This window comes from Diuraphis noxia, unplaced genomic scaffold, assembly GCF_037042655.1.
Source record: "Diuraphis noxia isolate RWA-SAM2 unplaced genomic scaffold, SU_Dnox_SAM2 contig0002, whole genome shotgun sequence".
Classification (NCBI taxonomy): Eukaryota; Metazoa; Arthropoda; class Insecta; order Hemiptera; family Aphididae; genus Diuraphis; species Diuraphis noxia.
In genome coordinates this window covers 59,307,436-59,323,395 of record NW_028301712.1, presented here as the reverse complement: position 1 = coordinate 59,323,395, position 15,960 = coordinate 59,307,436, and the positions used below count along the sequence as shown (strand labels likewise).

Below are 15,960 nucleotides of genomic sequence, written 5' to 3'. Positions count from 1 at the left end.
AAGACTTATAAGGACATCCCTATTAGGAATAAAAAGTACACACAAATAGACTAAAAATAAAAATCTCGATCTGTGATAATTTAATATTCGATTCCGTGATGCAATAATTATCGTTCCGAAAAACGTTTGTAATGAGTCACTCGCAAAATATTAAAGGAGTTTTTTCTCAGTAGATTTTCTATTTAAAGACAAGAGATCTAGTAGTTCGTACACGAGTGGATTGTGATAGTATGGAACAAAATGCGATACCATGCCTTTGATACCTATCCTACGTAAAATAACATGAGAGGAATTTATTAATTAGATCACCTTGGTATTTTACTTGGTACCAAGAATAAAAAATTAATTAAATTAAAATGATTCTTTTATCGTAAAACAATTGTACTGTTAATAGTTTTACTGTTTCCAATTTTTTTTTCGACTTTTCAAGTTTTTAATGTTTTTGGAATTATTTTCAGTGGTAGTATGTTATAATTCAATTACAGCACATCATCCTATAATAAATTAAGCAATGTATCAGTAATTCTAAAATATGTATTCAATCATGCATTATTTTGTCTATCGCATTAGCTATATAGGTGCGCGGTGTGCTTAGGTAGTTTTTGTGGGAAAAGGGTATATTTTTTAGTCTTCAGTTTCTGATTAATCTATTGGTGTTCTATTATCGTCTTACTATACTTATTATTACATATTACATGTTGTTTTATTGTTTATTTTAATATAAGAATATTACTAAATATTATAGACTCATTATTAAGTACATATTATTATTTTATTTGACAAACTAATAAATGTTTGTTTGACGAGTTGTTGCTACGCGCTAATCAATTGCGACCGGGCGTGTGGGTCGTGATATTTTACGGATTGACGTTCAGATAAAAGAAGTTTCGGATACATAAACTGAAACAAAATAACGTTCGGATAGTAAAGGGTTTGTTAATAACGGAGGTTCGGATAATCAAAGCTTTATTATAATATTGTAAAATATTTTACTAAAATGATATGTATTAATTATGAAATCTACGCATTAAAATTAAAATACATATTGAAAAAAGCTTATTATTTTTGATATCGGTCTCTGAAACACACAACTCAAGTGGCGTAGATATAGGTTAAAAAATAGGGGAAAATGATTTATTAATCAAGACCCAGAGCCCCCTTCGTTAAAAAACTTTTCATTTTATAGGATTACCTAATTGATTGTTTTTACACAAGTCTGAAGACTCATTTTATGGTTTTTTAACAAATTGTAGGGTATAATAAGTTATAGGTACCCATACTGATAAATAACATTAGTTTGCAAGTGTTTATTTTTAAAAATAATGACATATCTCAGTCTCTGGGGGATTCAAATTATATCATTGCCTCATGCAAGCATTTTAGCGGAAGCAAGTGCCGTCATTGTCACCTCCAACAATATGTCACTGCATATTATATATCTTATTTCATGTTTTCGGATTCACTCAAACAATATTTTCCCAACTGATGCAGAGTATACCTACCTACTTGTAAACTGTAGCGCAACAACACCTGTATCATACAGGCGTGCAATCTAGGGTGTTGGGCCAGTGTGATTGAGTAACCTAGACATTTTGTAATAATTTGAACCCTAACATTTAAGTCGCAAAGCATAAGGCTCGTAATTTAGTTTATGCAACTAGAATGAAAATTATTTTTTTCTAAAATATGTGTAAAAAATAACACAACTTTTGTGATAAAAAATAACAATAATTTAAATATTTTAAATTTGAGTGGACTAACTTATTGTGCTTATAACAGTTATATATTGAAATATAGATATTAGATCCAAAGAAATTTAAAATTTGGTGGCTGGTAGGTACTAGTAATTATATTATATTACTGATTAATATTAGGTATTTTCCTCGTTAAGAAAGTTGTGAGAGAGTCCAAAAATATTGATGGAATCCCTCTCGCTTCCCCAAACGAAATTAGGGTCTATATACGTACGTTTATGACCAGTATAACATGTAACTTAAATACTTAATCTGCAACACAATTTATGACCTATTATCTAGTTAAATCTGCAGTAAAAAAACTGGGAAAATTATAAATTATATTAATATATTTTACCTAACTGACCTTGTTGCGTTTGCAGAATCACTGAGAGTGTTTAACTTGAAAGTATTTTATCTACCATAAAACGTATATTATGCATAATGGTATTCTAAATGTGTCAACAGCCAACGGCTAAAAGTAAATATTTCAGTGACGTCAGTTTTAACCTAGTGAGATAGGTATTAAATAAAAATAGTCCAACTAATATACTCTGTGTATTAAAATATAATAGACAAATCAAAATACGCGATTAAGCCAATCGAGAGAGATGCTTAAAATAATAGAGCACTAATACCTTATATAATATTTTATTAAAACTTTAGTTAGTGCTCATGGCATTCTTAGAACATACCTGTTAAAAAACTAGATTGTTATAATTATAATACTACTTAATCGAATGTTGCCAAATACTTTTTATGGTAACAAATATTTTTGGTGAATAGTACTTATTTCGTAACCAACAAATAATTATAAAACCATATAATTTGTAAGCATCTATTATTAATACTCCTAGGAAACTCAAAAGTTTCGTAATCTTTTAGCTTTTTGTTTTAAGAAATCTGGATTTCATAGAAATTTTTTTTGCATATTTAAATGTTTAATTCTTTTATACGCGTCAATTTATAATTAGTTATATTTTGATTGTAAGTGTTTATTTTGCTTACATTTTTCTTGAACTACACACAATATAATAAAAATTAATTAATTATATTTAATATTTATATTTATTATAAATACAATTACAAATTTTCTTTGTGTCGCGAATTATTAGATTTTTGGGCTATTCTGTAATTAAATTACGACTTTTTAAAGTTAACTATATTTAACTGATATTATAAACATTTAATATTTAATGTAATAGAATATAAAAATAAAAATATTATCATTTCCACTAAAATTATTTATTCATAGATATAGAAGTAAATACGTCATCGATGCATCTTTTCTGTGCAATCACTATAATTCTACATACAGAAGTCGTTGGTACATCTTGTATACCAACAGCCTAATGAAAATGAAAACAAGTGCTCGATTACCGTTTAAAAAACCGGTTTTGCATTTCTAGTAGATTACCTAACACCCGGACATTCGTTCGTATGCGAATAAAGATTATTTAGGAATAGAAATGAGAACTTTCGCTTCCTTCCTGTCAAGTGTCACCTTCACTGACCAAAGTTGCAGTATTGGGTAAACGTGTGTTCCGTAACCTAACCTTTATAGGCAGTAGGCATTGTAGCATAATAATTTTGATATTATATTTATATACCTATCGAAAGACATAAATACATTTTAAAATTGTGTATTTTCACAATCTTTATCTATTTAGATAAATTGATTAATGATTGACTACCTAATATATTATTATTATTGATTTTATAATAACGATGGCACGACGACCTTTAATTTACGTAGGTACATTTTATCGTATATTATAATCTAAGTGTAGTCCGTGAAACACCGAATACTAATTACTTGGTACCTATACACTCTGCAGAATAAGATAATATAATATTACAATAATTGTTGTATAGAGGTATATTAGTATATTAGTTTATTGGTATACATATTATATAGTATACCTATCGTTCTTGACACGGACATTTCCATATTCATGACCATGTAATGTCGATTTTACTCTCGGCAGCCCGGCTAATGGTAATTATAATATATTATATTGTTTGCAATGTATTTTAATAACATAAAATATAATCAATTATAATATACTAAACGACATCGAGGCGATTATTGAATTTGTAATTTATTATAATCCAATACTGTAATAGGTTGCAGTTATTCAATCGTGAAAAAGAAACATTATATTACATTATTACGCGGGTATACTTACAATGTTGTGTACTAGATAATATGTTTTGAATAATCTAAAGATCGAGAGACCCACCCACATAATAATATATGCACCACGAATGTTTCTCCGATGGTCCAACCTTCGGACTATTACCCGCGAGCTGATTTTGCGAATGTTTCAACAAACTTATACGACTTTTCCCAGATGTATAAAACTTGACAAGAAAAAAAAAACGCTGACTATAATATTACGTATATTTGTATATATTATATGTATACATATTACTATATTATTCGATACTATAAAACCTAAACATATGACGTATTAACATAATGTGTAAAATAGTATATATTTATAATTCATTAGGATCCAGATTACGCGCAAATATAATATTGTAAAAGTAATGTAATCGATAGTTTCTCAGATATTTTAATTAAAGGCAGGTCATTTTTTTTTTAAATACACAATTATAATTGTAAAAGTATTCTTTGATAATGCTATTAGGTATATAAAATAATTTCTTATTAGATATCTACTACAGATTTTATTGTGATGTGTATAAATTATAAAATTAATTGTTTCCAATAAATTGAAATTCCTACAGAATATTTTTGAAGTATGTCGACATGAAACATTAATATTATGTGTTTATTATTTTCCAATTTTATTTTGTTGTTGATACAATACGGGTTCCAACTTCAAATAGGTAATGGTCAAGTAAAGTGAATAAAAAAACTATTTTTATACGAGTTGAAACCGATAAGCGATTTGACACATTCACGTATTCTGACAAAGGCCGCCGACCCCGAGGTCGCCTGAAAAATTGTCGTTTATGAAAAATCTATGGTTGTTTTTTCAAAACGTTCAGTTCTGCGACTATGAAGGCCGACAAAATAAACAAAAAATGTCTGATGTGCGCAGCGATAATAATAGGACGTGGACACGTATTTAGACAATTCATTTGGATTATAAATACCAAATTGAATCGTACGCAAAAGCAAATGATTCGACCAGAAAATCGCTAGAACATCGTTGGACTATCGTCAGAAAAACACCCTCACTGCAAACCCACAATTCGGTACCAATTACAACTTAACACTATTTTACTATTAACATCACATTACATAATGTGATAATTTTTTTAACACTCGATATTTAATACTTAATAATGTAACCTTTAACCCGCGGAGCATCAGATATCATTGCTCATAACTCTTATAATATTATGGTCGTTTGAGGGTTCAGAAGGAGGGTTAGATTTAGGAACATGACGCATAATATTTGGTTCCGCTATTATATATAAATGTGTCACCTGCCCACTAATATGTCTGTCGTCTTTATTCTACGCTATATCCGTTTTCACGTATAATTTTTTTTTTTTTTTTTTCCAGGTAAGATCGTCGTCATCTCCATGATGTCTGCGTGTCCGTCGTCACTCATGGTTACTGCTCTGCTTGTACTACATCACGTGACGGCGTTCACGTGCAGCGCTCAACGACGCTCCTCCGGCCGATTGAACCGAAATGCAACCGACGGCGACGGCAGAGTACTGACATGGACCGGCGCCCAGTACCGGTTCGAATGCGACACGGTAGACGCGTTGCTCAGAGACGACGGCCGTTATGTGCCGAGAAACAACATCGCGCTCAGAGCTCAAATATGCGGAAACGACTTGTACTTGGCGTACCCCAGGTGGGTGCCTGTAGCACTTATACGATTGTTGCACCAAACCGACCCCAATGGTCCCCGGCCTCGCATACCATGATAGGTAGCATGTGACAAAAAATTAAATATACATATTATACAACCATCGTTAATTTTTGGGTTCAATTCCGATTTCAGTTCTCGTGTGATTTCCAAAACACGAACATGATTTTAATCTTATAAATTAAATACCTCTTCTACCTATAATATCATAGGGAAGTAGACGAAATAATAAGCTCATCGCGTAAATGATTAACTTAACGCATTTTTTATTCACGCGTAGTGTAAAGTGAACATTTTTGTTACGCGTATACTGCAGCCCAGTCTCGATTTAAAGATGTCTAAGGCATTCATGACAATACCGTCCTTTTTGATGCTCTAATATCCTTATTGTTCATATTGTGCTCATATCTATTTCAGATTGCGTTCCGGCGTGCCGGCCACTTTGGCCACGACTTGCCTGTGTACTGCCGACGTGTGTACTGAGGCAGTAATGACGCCTTACCCGTGCCTGTCAGTACAGGAACAAGGTAAGTCGGGTGAGGTACAGAACGCCGTCGACCTGTACTTGGACGCGCAAGAGGTGCTGTGGGTCCTGGACACGGGTGTTGTGCAGACGTTGGACAGCGACGCTGAACCGCAGAGGACGGGACCGCCAACCGTATGGGCGTTCGACTTGAACACGCGCAAGGTAATCGTTTTTTTGCCGCTTTACAGACATGTAAAGAATACTTTTTTTTTTGCTTATCAGAATATGCCGTATTCGAATAAATGAATAATAAAATATTCCAAATACATATCCGAATACATTTAAAAATACATATTCTGAATACATATTCAAATATAAGCTATATTTTTAGTTCAAAAATGATTTTGTAAATAGCAAAAATATTCAGAATACATATTATTTGAATACATTTTTCAAAAAACTATTTGAAATAGTATTCGAATATAAAATATATTTCAATACATTCATTTGATTGCATTACAAGATCACCGCTTTAACCCAATCACAACCTCAATACAAAATCCCTGAAAGCCATTTCACTCATTTCACTATTGAACTAGTCACCCTTGAACCGTGTGCTGCATTTGTATTCACAATTATTGCATTTCATACCTGTTCGTAACACAATGACTATAAACTGACTTTGCTTTCGCATTTACACATCACATGGAACCTATATATATCAAAAAAAAAAGCGAATTAACTGATAAAACACCATTATTTATTATTATTATTGTTTATTTATTTATTTTTACTTTTTTTAAAATATAATCGATTAAAACCATGCAGATATATTGCTACACATATATTAATTTTTAATGATATTAATTATACCCAAAAGAGTGTTTAACATACTATTATCCGTCTATCCCATGTTAAGATTTTAGTGTAAGTTTATTTGACGTGGTATGTTAAAACGAGAATATGGAATCTCGAACCAATGGAACAAATATCGATTTTTGGCAGCAACACCCCTTGTTTAGGCCTTATCATCGCCATATTATAGGACAATATGTTTTTGTCTAAGAGACGTAGGATTATACAGGGGGATTCAGCTATCGTAAACCAAGCAATATAATTGAAAATACCAGGGATGGTAAGAGCAAATACACTACTGATAACCTTTATAAAAAAATAATGCGGAAATTCCTTGTAAGTCTTAGGATATTGTTTGGTCCACGACAAAAGAATCACCCACCCACAGTTATACTATATTATAGGCGCACAAATTGTTCATTTAACTTAATAATAATGTGACATCGTACTCCGGTACTCTGATATGTATAACTTATTAAACATCGTGTTATAATAATATAGCATTATTATAGCGCCGGGTGAGCTATACCTATGCATATTTATATACAACTAGAGCGTACTAGTAAGAGTTCTGTAGTATACGTTTTGTTGATCTAATTACTAAAATATGCAACCCCCTACCGATTCAATATAATAATATATCAATCGAACTTACGTTAACGTTAATTACAATTTACAAACCACGTTGAGGTACGCGTGTGATGTGGAATAAAGATATCACTGCACAAATGCGGTAATGTGTACATTTAGGTGTAATATAGGGTGACCCAATTATACGACTACATTAATTAATGTCAACGTTTTATACACACAGTTCAGAGTATTTGTAACACTAATTGGTCACATAAAAATATAGTTTTATTTGATCACAGTTGTTTATGTTTTTTATTATGTCATCGCCACCCATATCTATATTATTTCTCATTGCATATTTCGAACTCGAATATTCTTTACTCGACGTTTGTATGTACAAGTAGGTAAATGAATATCGAATGAATAGACGTAATTACAGTCTCACAGATATTTGAAATATTGGATGAGCAATGAACATACGCATCAACTTTTACTGGATACCTTATGTTATAATATAATAATATGTACACACTTCATGTAGGTATAGTATGCTGTAGATAAAACAAAAAATAAAAAACAAATATTTATTCAAAAAATGAATCGAGCCCCCAGTTAAAGTGGTTAAACGGATCACCCCGTATATAGTGGCGGGTACAGAGTAAATGATTAATGAACTAAAATGTAGAAATTCGATTTCGTTCAAGCGATGACTATACGAGCATATATATTAGAGTTTGGGTAACCGTATAGCTGCTGCAGCTCGTTAAGTCGTACGCATAGCTGCTCTCGTTGCCGGGCGTGAACGTCAACGGGTGTTGTGCAACGTTCCATGTAGTTTAATAACTTTTATTATTTTTCTCTCTCTTTCTCTCTCTCTTTCTCTCTCTCTCTCTCTCTCTCTCGACTGCAAGAGACACATTGTAGGTACTAGGTAGGCGCTCACACGCACAAATCTATATAGCAACCTACCCATAGTAATAATAATGCATTATAATAATGGGTTCGATCGATAATATTATATGACAGGCCGATCGGGACGATTGTTTTTGGGCGAGTCTCGAATTATTATTATTATTATTATTATTACTATAACGCGTTTGAGCACAGATTATATTGGACAGCGTATAATATGTATCGAATTGACGGTCGTATTTAAGGATTCCAAAATAGGTATAATAGCGTTTTACTCTATCACGAAATCCTGTAGGATTATCACTACTGCTATAGTGCCATGTCCAGAACGGGCGTCCGATTTTGCGTTTTAGATACGTCGTTTGTGTTTGTTATTATCTATAATTTGACTAAGCCAAGTGGTTATTACGCCGGTATACGGTTTGGAAATAGTATAATTTTAAAGATTAAGTACAGTTTATAAAAATAATATACATTACGTCTTAAAAAAACGAGTAATATTCTTGTTTTTCTATGAAATGTCATCATCAATTTTAGATAGTATGAATAATTTTTAGTTTTAATTCATTCACTTAATACTTTCATTTTTGACTAGAATTTAATATTTATACATAATCATTCTATATTTGACGAAAATATTTTGAAAGAGAAGGTTGTTATAATACTGCGCTTTGTGGTTGAAATTCAATTATTTTAAGATATTGAAATTGTACGAAGTGGATCATTAGTAGACTTTCAGATAAATTAAAATTAATTCATATATTATTTACAAGTTATTGATTTTAGGATCGCAATTACATTTTCGGATGATGTCACATTTATTTCAATTAGGTAGTCATATTATTTATAATTTAACTAGTACCTATATATACAAATTAAAAACATTTAAATTTGTAATATTCTATCTCACACGTTGCATAGTATTAAAGGTACTTAAATAATTAAATAATTGTCCGTTACTAGAAATGTTTATAAATTTATATAACTGCATTATAGAGTTATAATTACTTATAATAAATTAAGTTTGTAAATATTTAATAAGTACCTTCCTATTTAGTATTTATTATAACTGACTAAACAAAATATCATTATACGTTTACGTTGAATAAATATTATTAATATTTGATTGGGTTGAATCATCAGTTCGTCTTATTACCTTAAAATTTCCAGAAAATGTTTATACAGGAAGACATAGTATTAAATAACTAATAGATTCTAATCAATATTTTTTTTATTTTTTCTATAAATAATTTCTTGGCTCTTGCACTACGCGTATAATATAACATTTTATATTTTTTAATACTGAAAAAAAAAAAAAATTAAATCTGATTTAAATGTTTTTGATAAATTCAAAATGGTTTAAATAATATACGAAAGAAAAGGGAGTTTTCCATCGGAAAATAGAAGGATATCGCCGAGACGCCAACATTTCTTAAGTAGAACAAAATATCTTTAAGAATTTTAAATGTACGGTCTGTAAGACGTATATTTTTAAATATTCCTGAAATCAGATTTTGATTAATTTCATTATTAAAGGAAAAAGGTGATGAACGCATGTGCTTGGCGTATCTCTATGCATTATGGAATGAAATAAATAAATATTATAAACTATAAAAGTATATTTTTTTCTACGAGAGCGAGATACATAAATTTAGAAAAGTTTACATCTAAAATCTAAATTACTTATTTAAACGTGTTATCAGCTATAATACCTTAATTTGAATACAAATTAAATTAATCTATTATTTTTTAAAACAAGACGCATGACCCAACTCAATGGCGTATCGTTGAGGGATTTCCGTCTCACTGGGAAAGTGGGAATTACATTCATATGTATATATTTACCATGAACTTTTATACGAAAAAAAATACTAAAGTATAAATTAGACAGTTGTTGAAAAAGTAATTGTATCACGATATAGATAAAGTATAATGTTAGACAAATCAAAAATTGTGATATATACACGTTGAACACTTTCAGAATTGTATTTTCAATCTCTTTAATGGTTACAAGTGATTTCGGGGGTTGGGTGTTGTGTGATCAGCTGCCAATTTAAATCGTCAAATGTGGTTTTAAATTTGAAATAAAAAAAAACCACTTGAAAAAAAAAACCTGTAAATACCCGCAACCGCGTTTTAAGCATAACATAATTTTATAACAAACGGTGTTTCAGCTGTTAAAAAAGATCGACTTGACATGCCTGACGACGCCAATGAGCCGACTACAGTATCTGGCCGTGGACTACGACGAGACGGACGGCAAGTGTTACGTGTACGTGTCGGACGCGGCCAATCGGGCGGTGGTCGCATACGACTTGGTCGAGTCGAAGGGATGGCGGGTGTTGTTGCCCAAGGAGATCGCGGCGGGGTGCACGAAGCGTGACGTGCTGTACGCGACACTCGTCCGGGCAGAGTGTGGCGGCGGCGCGGCGGCACTGATCGTCACGTACTTGTCCGGCGCCAGGGCGTTTACGGTTCGAGCCGAGTATCTGCGCAGAGGTTCTGCAGGAAAAGTGACCGACTTAGGCGTCAAACCGGACAAAATGGTAGGTACCTACGCGGCGACCTTTTCGTACACGATATTATTGTTAGTATATTATATGTATAGAACTGCTATTGCGCAGGAGCACATTTATATAGGTACGACGACGGACGAGAGGGCGTGACTTGTAATTTTGTTTTTCCCCGAGACATCATACATATCGTAAGAAGTATTAAGATATACTTAAAGATTAAGTACCTATTACAAAAGTGTTATAAAAAAAAAACCAAAAAATGTGTGTTAACGATCGATCTCGAATCTTTGACCCATATGAAGTCTGAAAAGACGCGTTAATTTTTAATGCATTGTGAGTAAGCTATTATTTAGCTCCTTACGGTTATGCAGTTATACTTTATCTTTGTGTCACACATAGTGCTGTGCCATTATATGTGCACTTGATATTATTTTAAGCAGTAGATCAAAATATTCAAAAATAATTACATTTATGAAATAAAAATAATGGACAACACTTTTGAAACCTAATAAATGTACTGTCGTTTATTTGTTAATTTTCATTTTTCATTATGGAAAATAATATTTAGATGAAAAGTACACATAACGTGTATGAACGCAAACGTAGTCAAACCTCAGGAAGTAATTTTTATTATCGTGTCAGGAATTTAAGTTTTTTTTAATGAAAAATGTATGGGGTAAGTAGGAGGAGTTTGGTAACTGATGTTAATACTTTAATAAGTAAAGTAAAAAGAAATATAGCAATGGTTGCGCTAATTATAGGGAATATTTAATAACTATTAATAAGGGGTTATAATTTGCAATATAATATACACATCACACACATCAATGTAAATTCAATTAAAATTTTCTTAAACGAAGACTTCGTAGTTATTGTCTGTACTATTAACTTAACATATCTATTATTTGAAATTTTTATTTTTATTTTATTTTACATGAGTAAACGTTCTAAAATATGCATTTGAAGGCCTATTCCAACTATTTATGTTCTAAATATATTAATTAATGATACAAGTTAAAAATGTCTATAATTCTAACTATAAGGTTATACCTGCGTTTAAGATTAATATACCAAAGTGGGTTATAGAAACTCTGAAAATTACTGTTATTCTAAAATATATATATACATTTATAATCTAAATGAATACTTCAGAAGATGACTACCCATTATTAGTATTTTTTCATATACCTAACCGATTCCGTCCTATTTTAAGAGTATTTATTTTTGTGTTCGTTTTATATAGGTACAATAGGTACATCTAAACCATTAATTTTCTAAGTGTTTGCGTGCGTGTCATGTTATCGTGTGTGTAATAAGTGATCGTTAGTATATATGGACTGCAGTGTAAAAGAGATATGAGACACGCACATGTCACCAATCTGTAGTCGAATATACTACACCTAACATTTTTCACTAAAAAGCATAAAAGTTTTGTCCACCGTACCAACTAAACTATTAATGCGATTAACGCGATAAGAAATGTGAAAACATATTTAAATTCGTTGTAAAATTTACTTTAGATTCTATTTTTTTTTAATATTATATTTTAATTTCACTTTTAAAAAATTCTTCAATTTTTATATTTTTACATTAAGTTAAAAACATGTATGACTGATCTCAAGTAAATTTCAAAATGGTTTCAGATTATTATTATAGCATTGATAATTGTGTCAGTCCTATGGACAATAGATGGATTTATTTTAACAAAAAATACCGACATCAAATCTCTTTAATTTTGAAAATGGATTTTGATTCATCAATTTGGTTATTATATAATATTTCAAGCGAATTTTAATTTTTTTTTTCACAACTAAAATATCAATGACCAAAGATCTTTAACTAGATATATTTTTTATACTTATATTTTTATGATATATTGATATTATAAGTATATATGCATACTTTAAAATATTAAAATTGCATCTGTTGTAACCGATACATATATAATTAATGAGTCAAAGCTTGTTATTAAAATTAAAATCCTTCAAACCAATGTTCCAAAATTTAATGCTTAGATCAAAATACCATTTTCTAAATTTCAATGACAACAGTCCCCTTTTTATTATATGCAGATTTCAATGAATTTAGCAATCATTTTTGCACAAATGTACACGTGTGACAATAGTGTTTTGAAAAAATGATTATGATAATATTCTGACACTGCAGCTGTTGCATCCTGTTGAATATGCCCACGAGTATACATTTTTTGTCTTTTTACCCAAACGTCCTCAACGTGTCTATAACTAAAATCACCGATGTTACATCTGTACATAATCGTCATACATATATATTTTTATACCCACTCCCTATTTTTTGTCATAAACTATTCTCGAAATATATATATATATTTATTTAGGAATATCGATACCTATGCTTATTGTCATGTTTTTCTCGATTCAGTGAATAACAAGCTATAGTTGAAGTGCATCTGAATTATAAATAATAAGCGCTGAGTTTGTTAAACCTTACGACCAACCAGTTGTAACCAAATTTAAACCAATTTTAAAATGTTGTTTTACGCTAATCGTCCAATTATGAAGACATCTAATCTGAAATAAAGCATAAGCAAACAAATAAAGAACTATCGAAAAACAAAATTTATTACATTCTAGAAATATTACGTGTTGAAATTAAAATGTGTACCAGCTCGATATGATAATTGATAATATTCTATTATAGTATTATATATTGTGTAACATTTACGATGACCTCACGTCGCCATATACTTAAAGATCATACATTTATACATAGTATATTTAAGGATAATAAATTATAACAGTTCAATAATATTTAAAAAAATATATTGCACACACTATAATACGGCCACTCGTGATTGACCTCTCCGTGGTATCTTCCGGGTAATGCTAATCGTATGAATCATAAATGTACCTATATAATTGAAAACAGTCCATTAATGTCATTCTCCGGTTCCAGGTGATTTTGGGCACGGACGGTGGCACGAAAGTGTTCTTCCGGTTCGACGGTTCACCCGACGTGCAGAGCTGGGACTCAACTCGACCGTTCTCCGTAGAAAATTTCTCATCTGTCTATCGGTCTGGTCCCTGCTTCCTGTCCACCCAAGTGATGGCTGACCGAGACCGGAATCGGCTCTTGGTGCTCGAGACGAACTTCCCGGATTTTGCACAGAACAACGTCGGCTGTGGAATCGTGCACAACGTTCGCGTGCTCGAAGGGTGTTTTTAATAGTCGCTCTCGTGGTTGTTTTAACCACGTGATCAAGTCTGCGTCAAGGACGAACGAAGTCGCTGACGACTTGTGTTGCTTGCAGTACGATGTGGTATCCTCTTTTGATAAATTGTGTTTATAAGCATTAATGCAATGGAATAAACGGAATTACCAAATATTAATTATGGTATCATTGATAACTCCTTATAATATACTATTACCTACTATTATCTTTTGCATTCACTGGTGTAAACCGGACGGTATACTCGAATAATACCGGGAGTAAATTTAGCATCCAACGTTAGTGGAATAAAGTAATGCACTTAGATTATTGAGATTAATAAATAAAATAAAATAATACTATTATTATAAAATCGTATCAAATATATTGTTTACATTTTTACATATTTTTTTTACGTATAATTAAAATGTGCTTTTATAAATTTCTTTTTAAACATCACCGGCACACTACAACATTTAAAATTTGGAATTCTTTAACCCTGTATGGTATTATGGAACAAAATTTAAAATCCATCTGAGAAATCTAAGGTTTGTAACATAATATTTAAAATTATTGTTTGAGAAAGAAAATAAATATTTTTATTAAAGATGGTTGATTATTAATAAATATTAAAAATAGAAGTTGAATGGGGTTCATAGTGCGGGTCACAAACTTTCATCTAAATTTTCAATAAACATATTGGTTAATGATATAAAAATTATTCAATTATTTGCATGCGTCAATAAAGTATTGTTCTTTTTTTATTAAATTATTAAAACATATAAATCTTTTAATTGATATGAAATAATAAAATTTTATTTTTATTTTTTTTAAATGCAATACATTGGATAATATTATATTGAAAATCATTGCCTAAAAAATAAAATACAAACCGTTATCTGCATAAATAGTAATTCAATGTTACAAAAACCGTCTTGTTAGTGATTTGTAGATACTTATAACTCGTACCTTTTTATTGAGAATAATATACCCGAGATATAAGTATTAAAATATTTAACAGAATCATTTAGATATTTTTTTTTATTATTATTATTATTACGGCTTAAACATCAAAGTCATTAGCCGAGGATTTAAATATTATAAGTACTGAATATATTGATTATAAATTAGTAATTTTTAAAATACAAAAAAAATTTACCTGAAATATGTTGTACGAATTATAATAAATAATTATATGCCTGAATAAATATTTTGATTATTATTATTATAATTTATATTTAATATTTAAAAGTTATTACTAATAAAAATGTTTAAGTTACTAAAATATAAGTTTTATCGTGAATATTTTAATTGTCCATAAATAATATAACATTGTACATTTTAAGGCGTACGATATACTATAACCACGTCTACGAGTATACTTGGCAGCTCGATGAGCTAAAACTAACTACCATTACCTACGCAACAAAAAACAATAGCTATTTTTCTTTGTAGGTAGTAAAATAAAATACAAACTTTTTTGTGGTCCAAACTGTTTACCATCATATAAATGAATATACATATTAATGACGCATACTCAACAGACAACAACACATTATAACGTTAGTAATTTTTTTTTAGATTATTTGTATTATAGTTGTAAAAATTAAAAATCGTAATTATATACATTTCTAAGAAAAAAAAAGATTCAAACCAAACAACCAATCTCAAATTAGAAAATAATATAAGTTATAAACACAACATTGTTGTAATATCATAAACTGATATAAAAATGATTAGTTGTGCAGCAGGCACAAAAAGTAAAATTAATGTTTGCTTCTATCATATCAGCTAGACAATAGACACGGCATTATCACACGCAATTTAAATTATTATATAAATTATTATTTATTTAATTAAC

General features: G+C 30.4%; 1 protein-coding gene across 1 annotated transcript; it reads left to right on the top strand.

Annotated features, from left to right (window-relative positions):
• Positions 1–3,671: 3,671 nt before the first annotated feature.
• LOC107164701 (L-dopachrome tautomerase yellow-f2-like) lies at positions 3,672–14,280 on the top strand. The gene is made up of 5 exons (XM_089219766.1): positions 3,672–3,732; positions 5,275–5,575; positions 6,008–6,278; positions 10,571–10,942; positions 13,847–14,280. The coding sequence occupies exons 2-5, from the start codon at positions 5,295–5,297 to the stop codon at positions 14,114–14,116; spliced, it is 1,194 nt and encodes a 397-aa protein (XP_089075892.1). The 5' UTR covers positions 3,672–3,732; positions 5,275–5,294; the 3' UTR covers positions 14,117–14,280.
• The last annotated feature ends 1,680 nt before the right edge of the window (positions 14,281–15,960 follow it).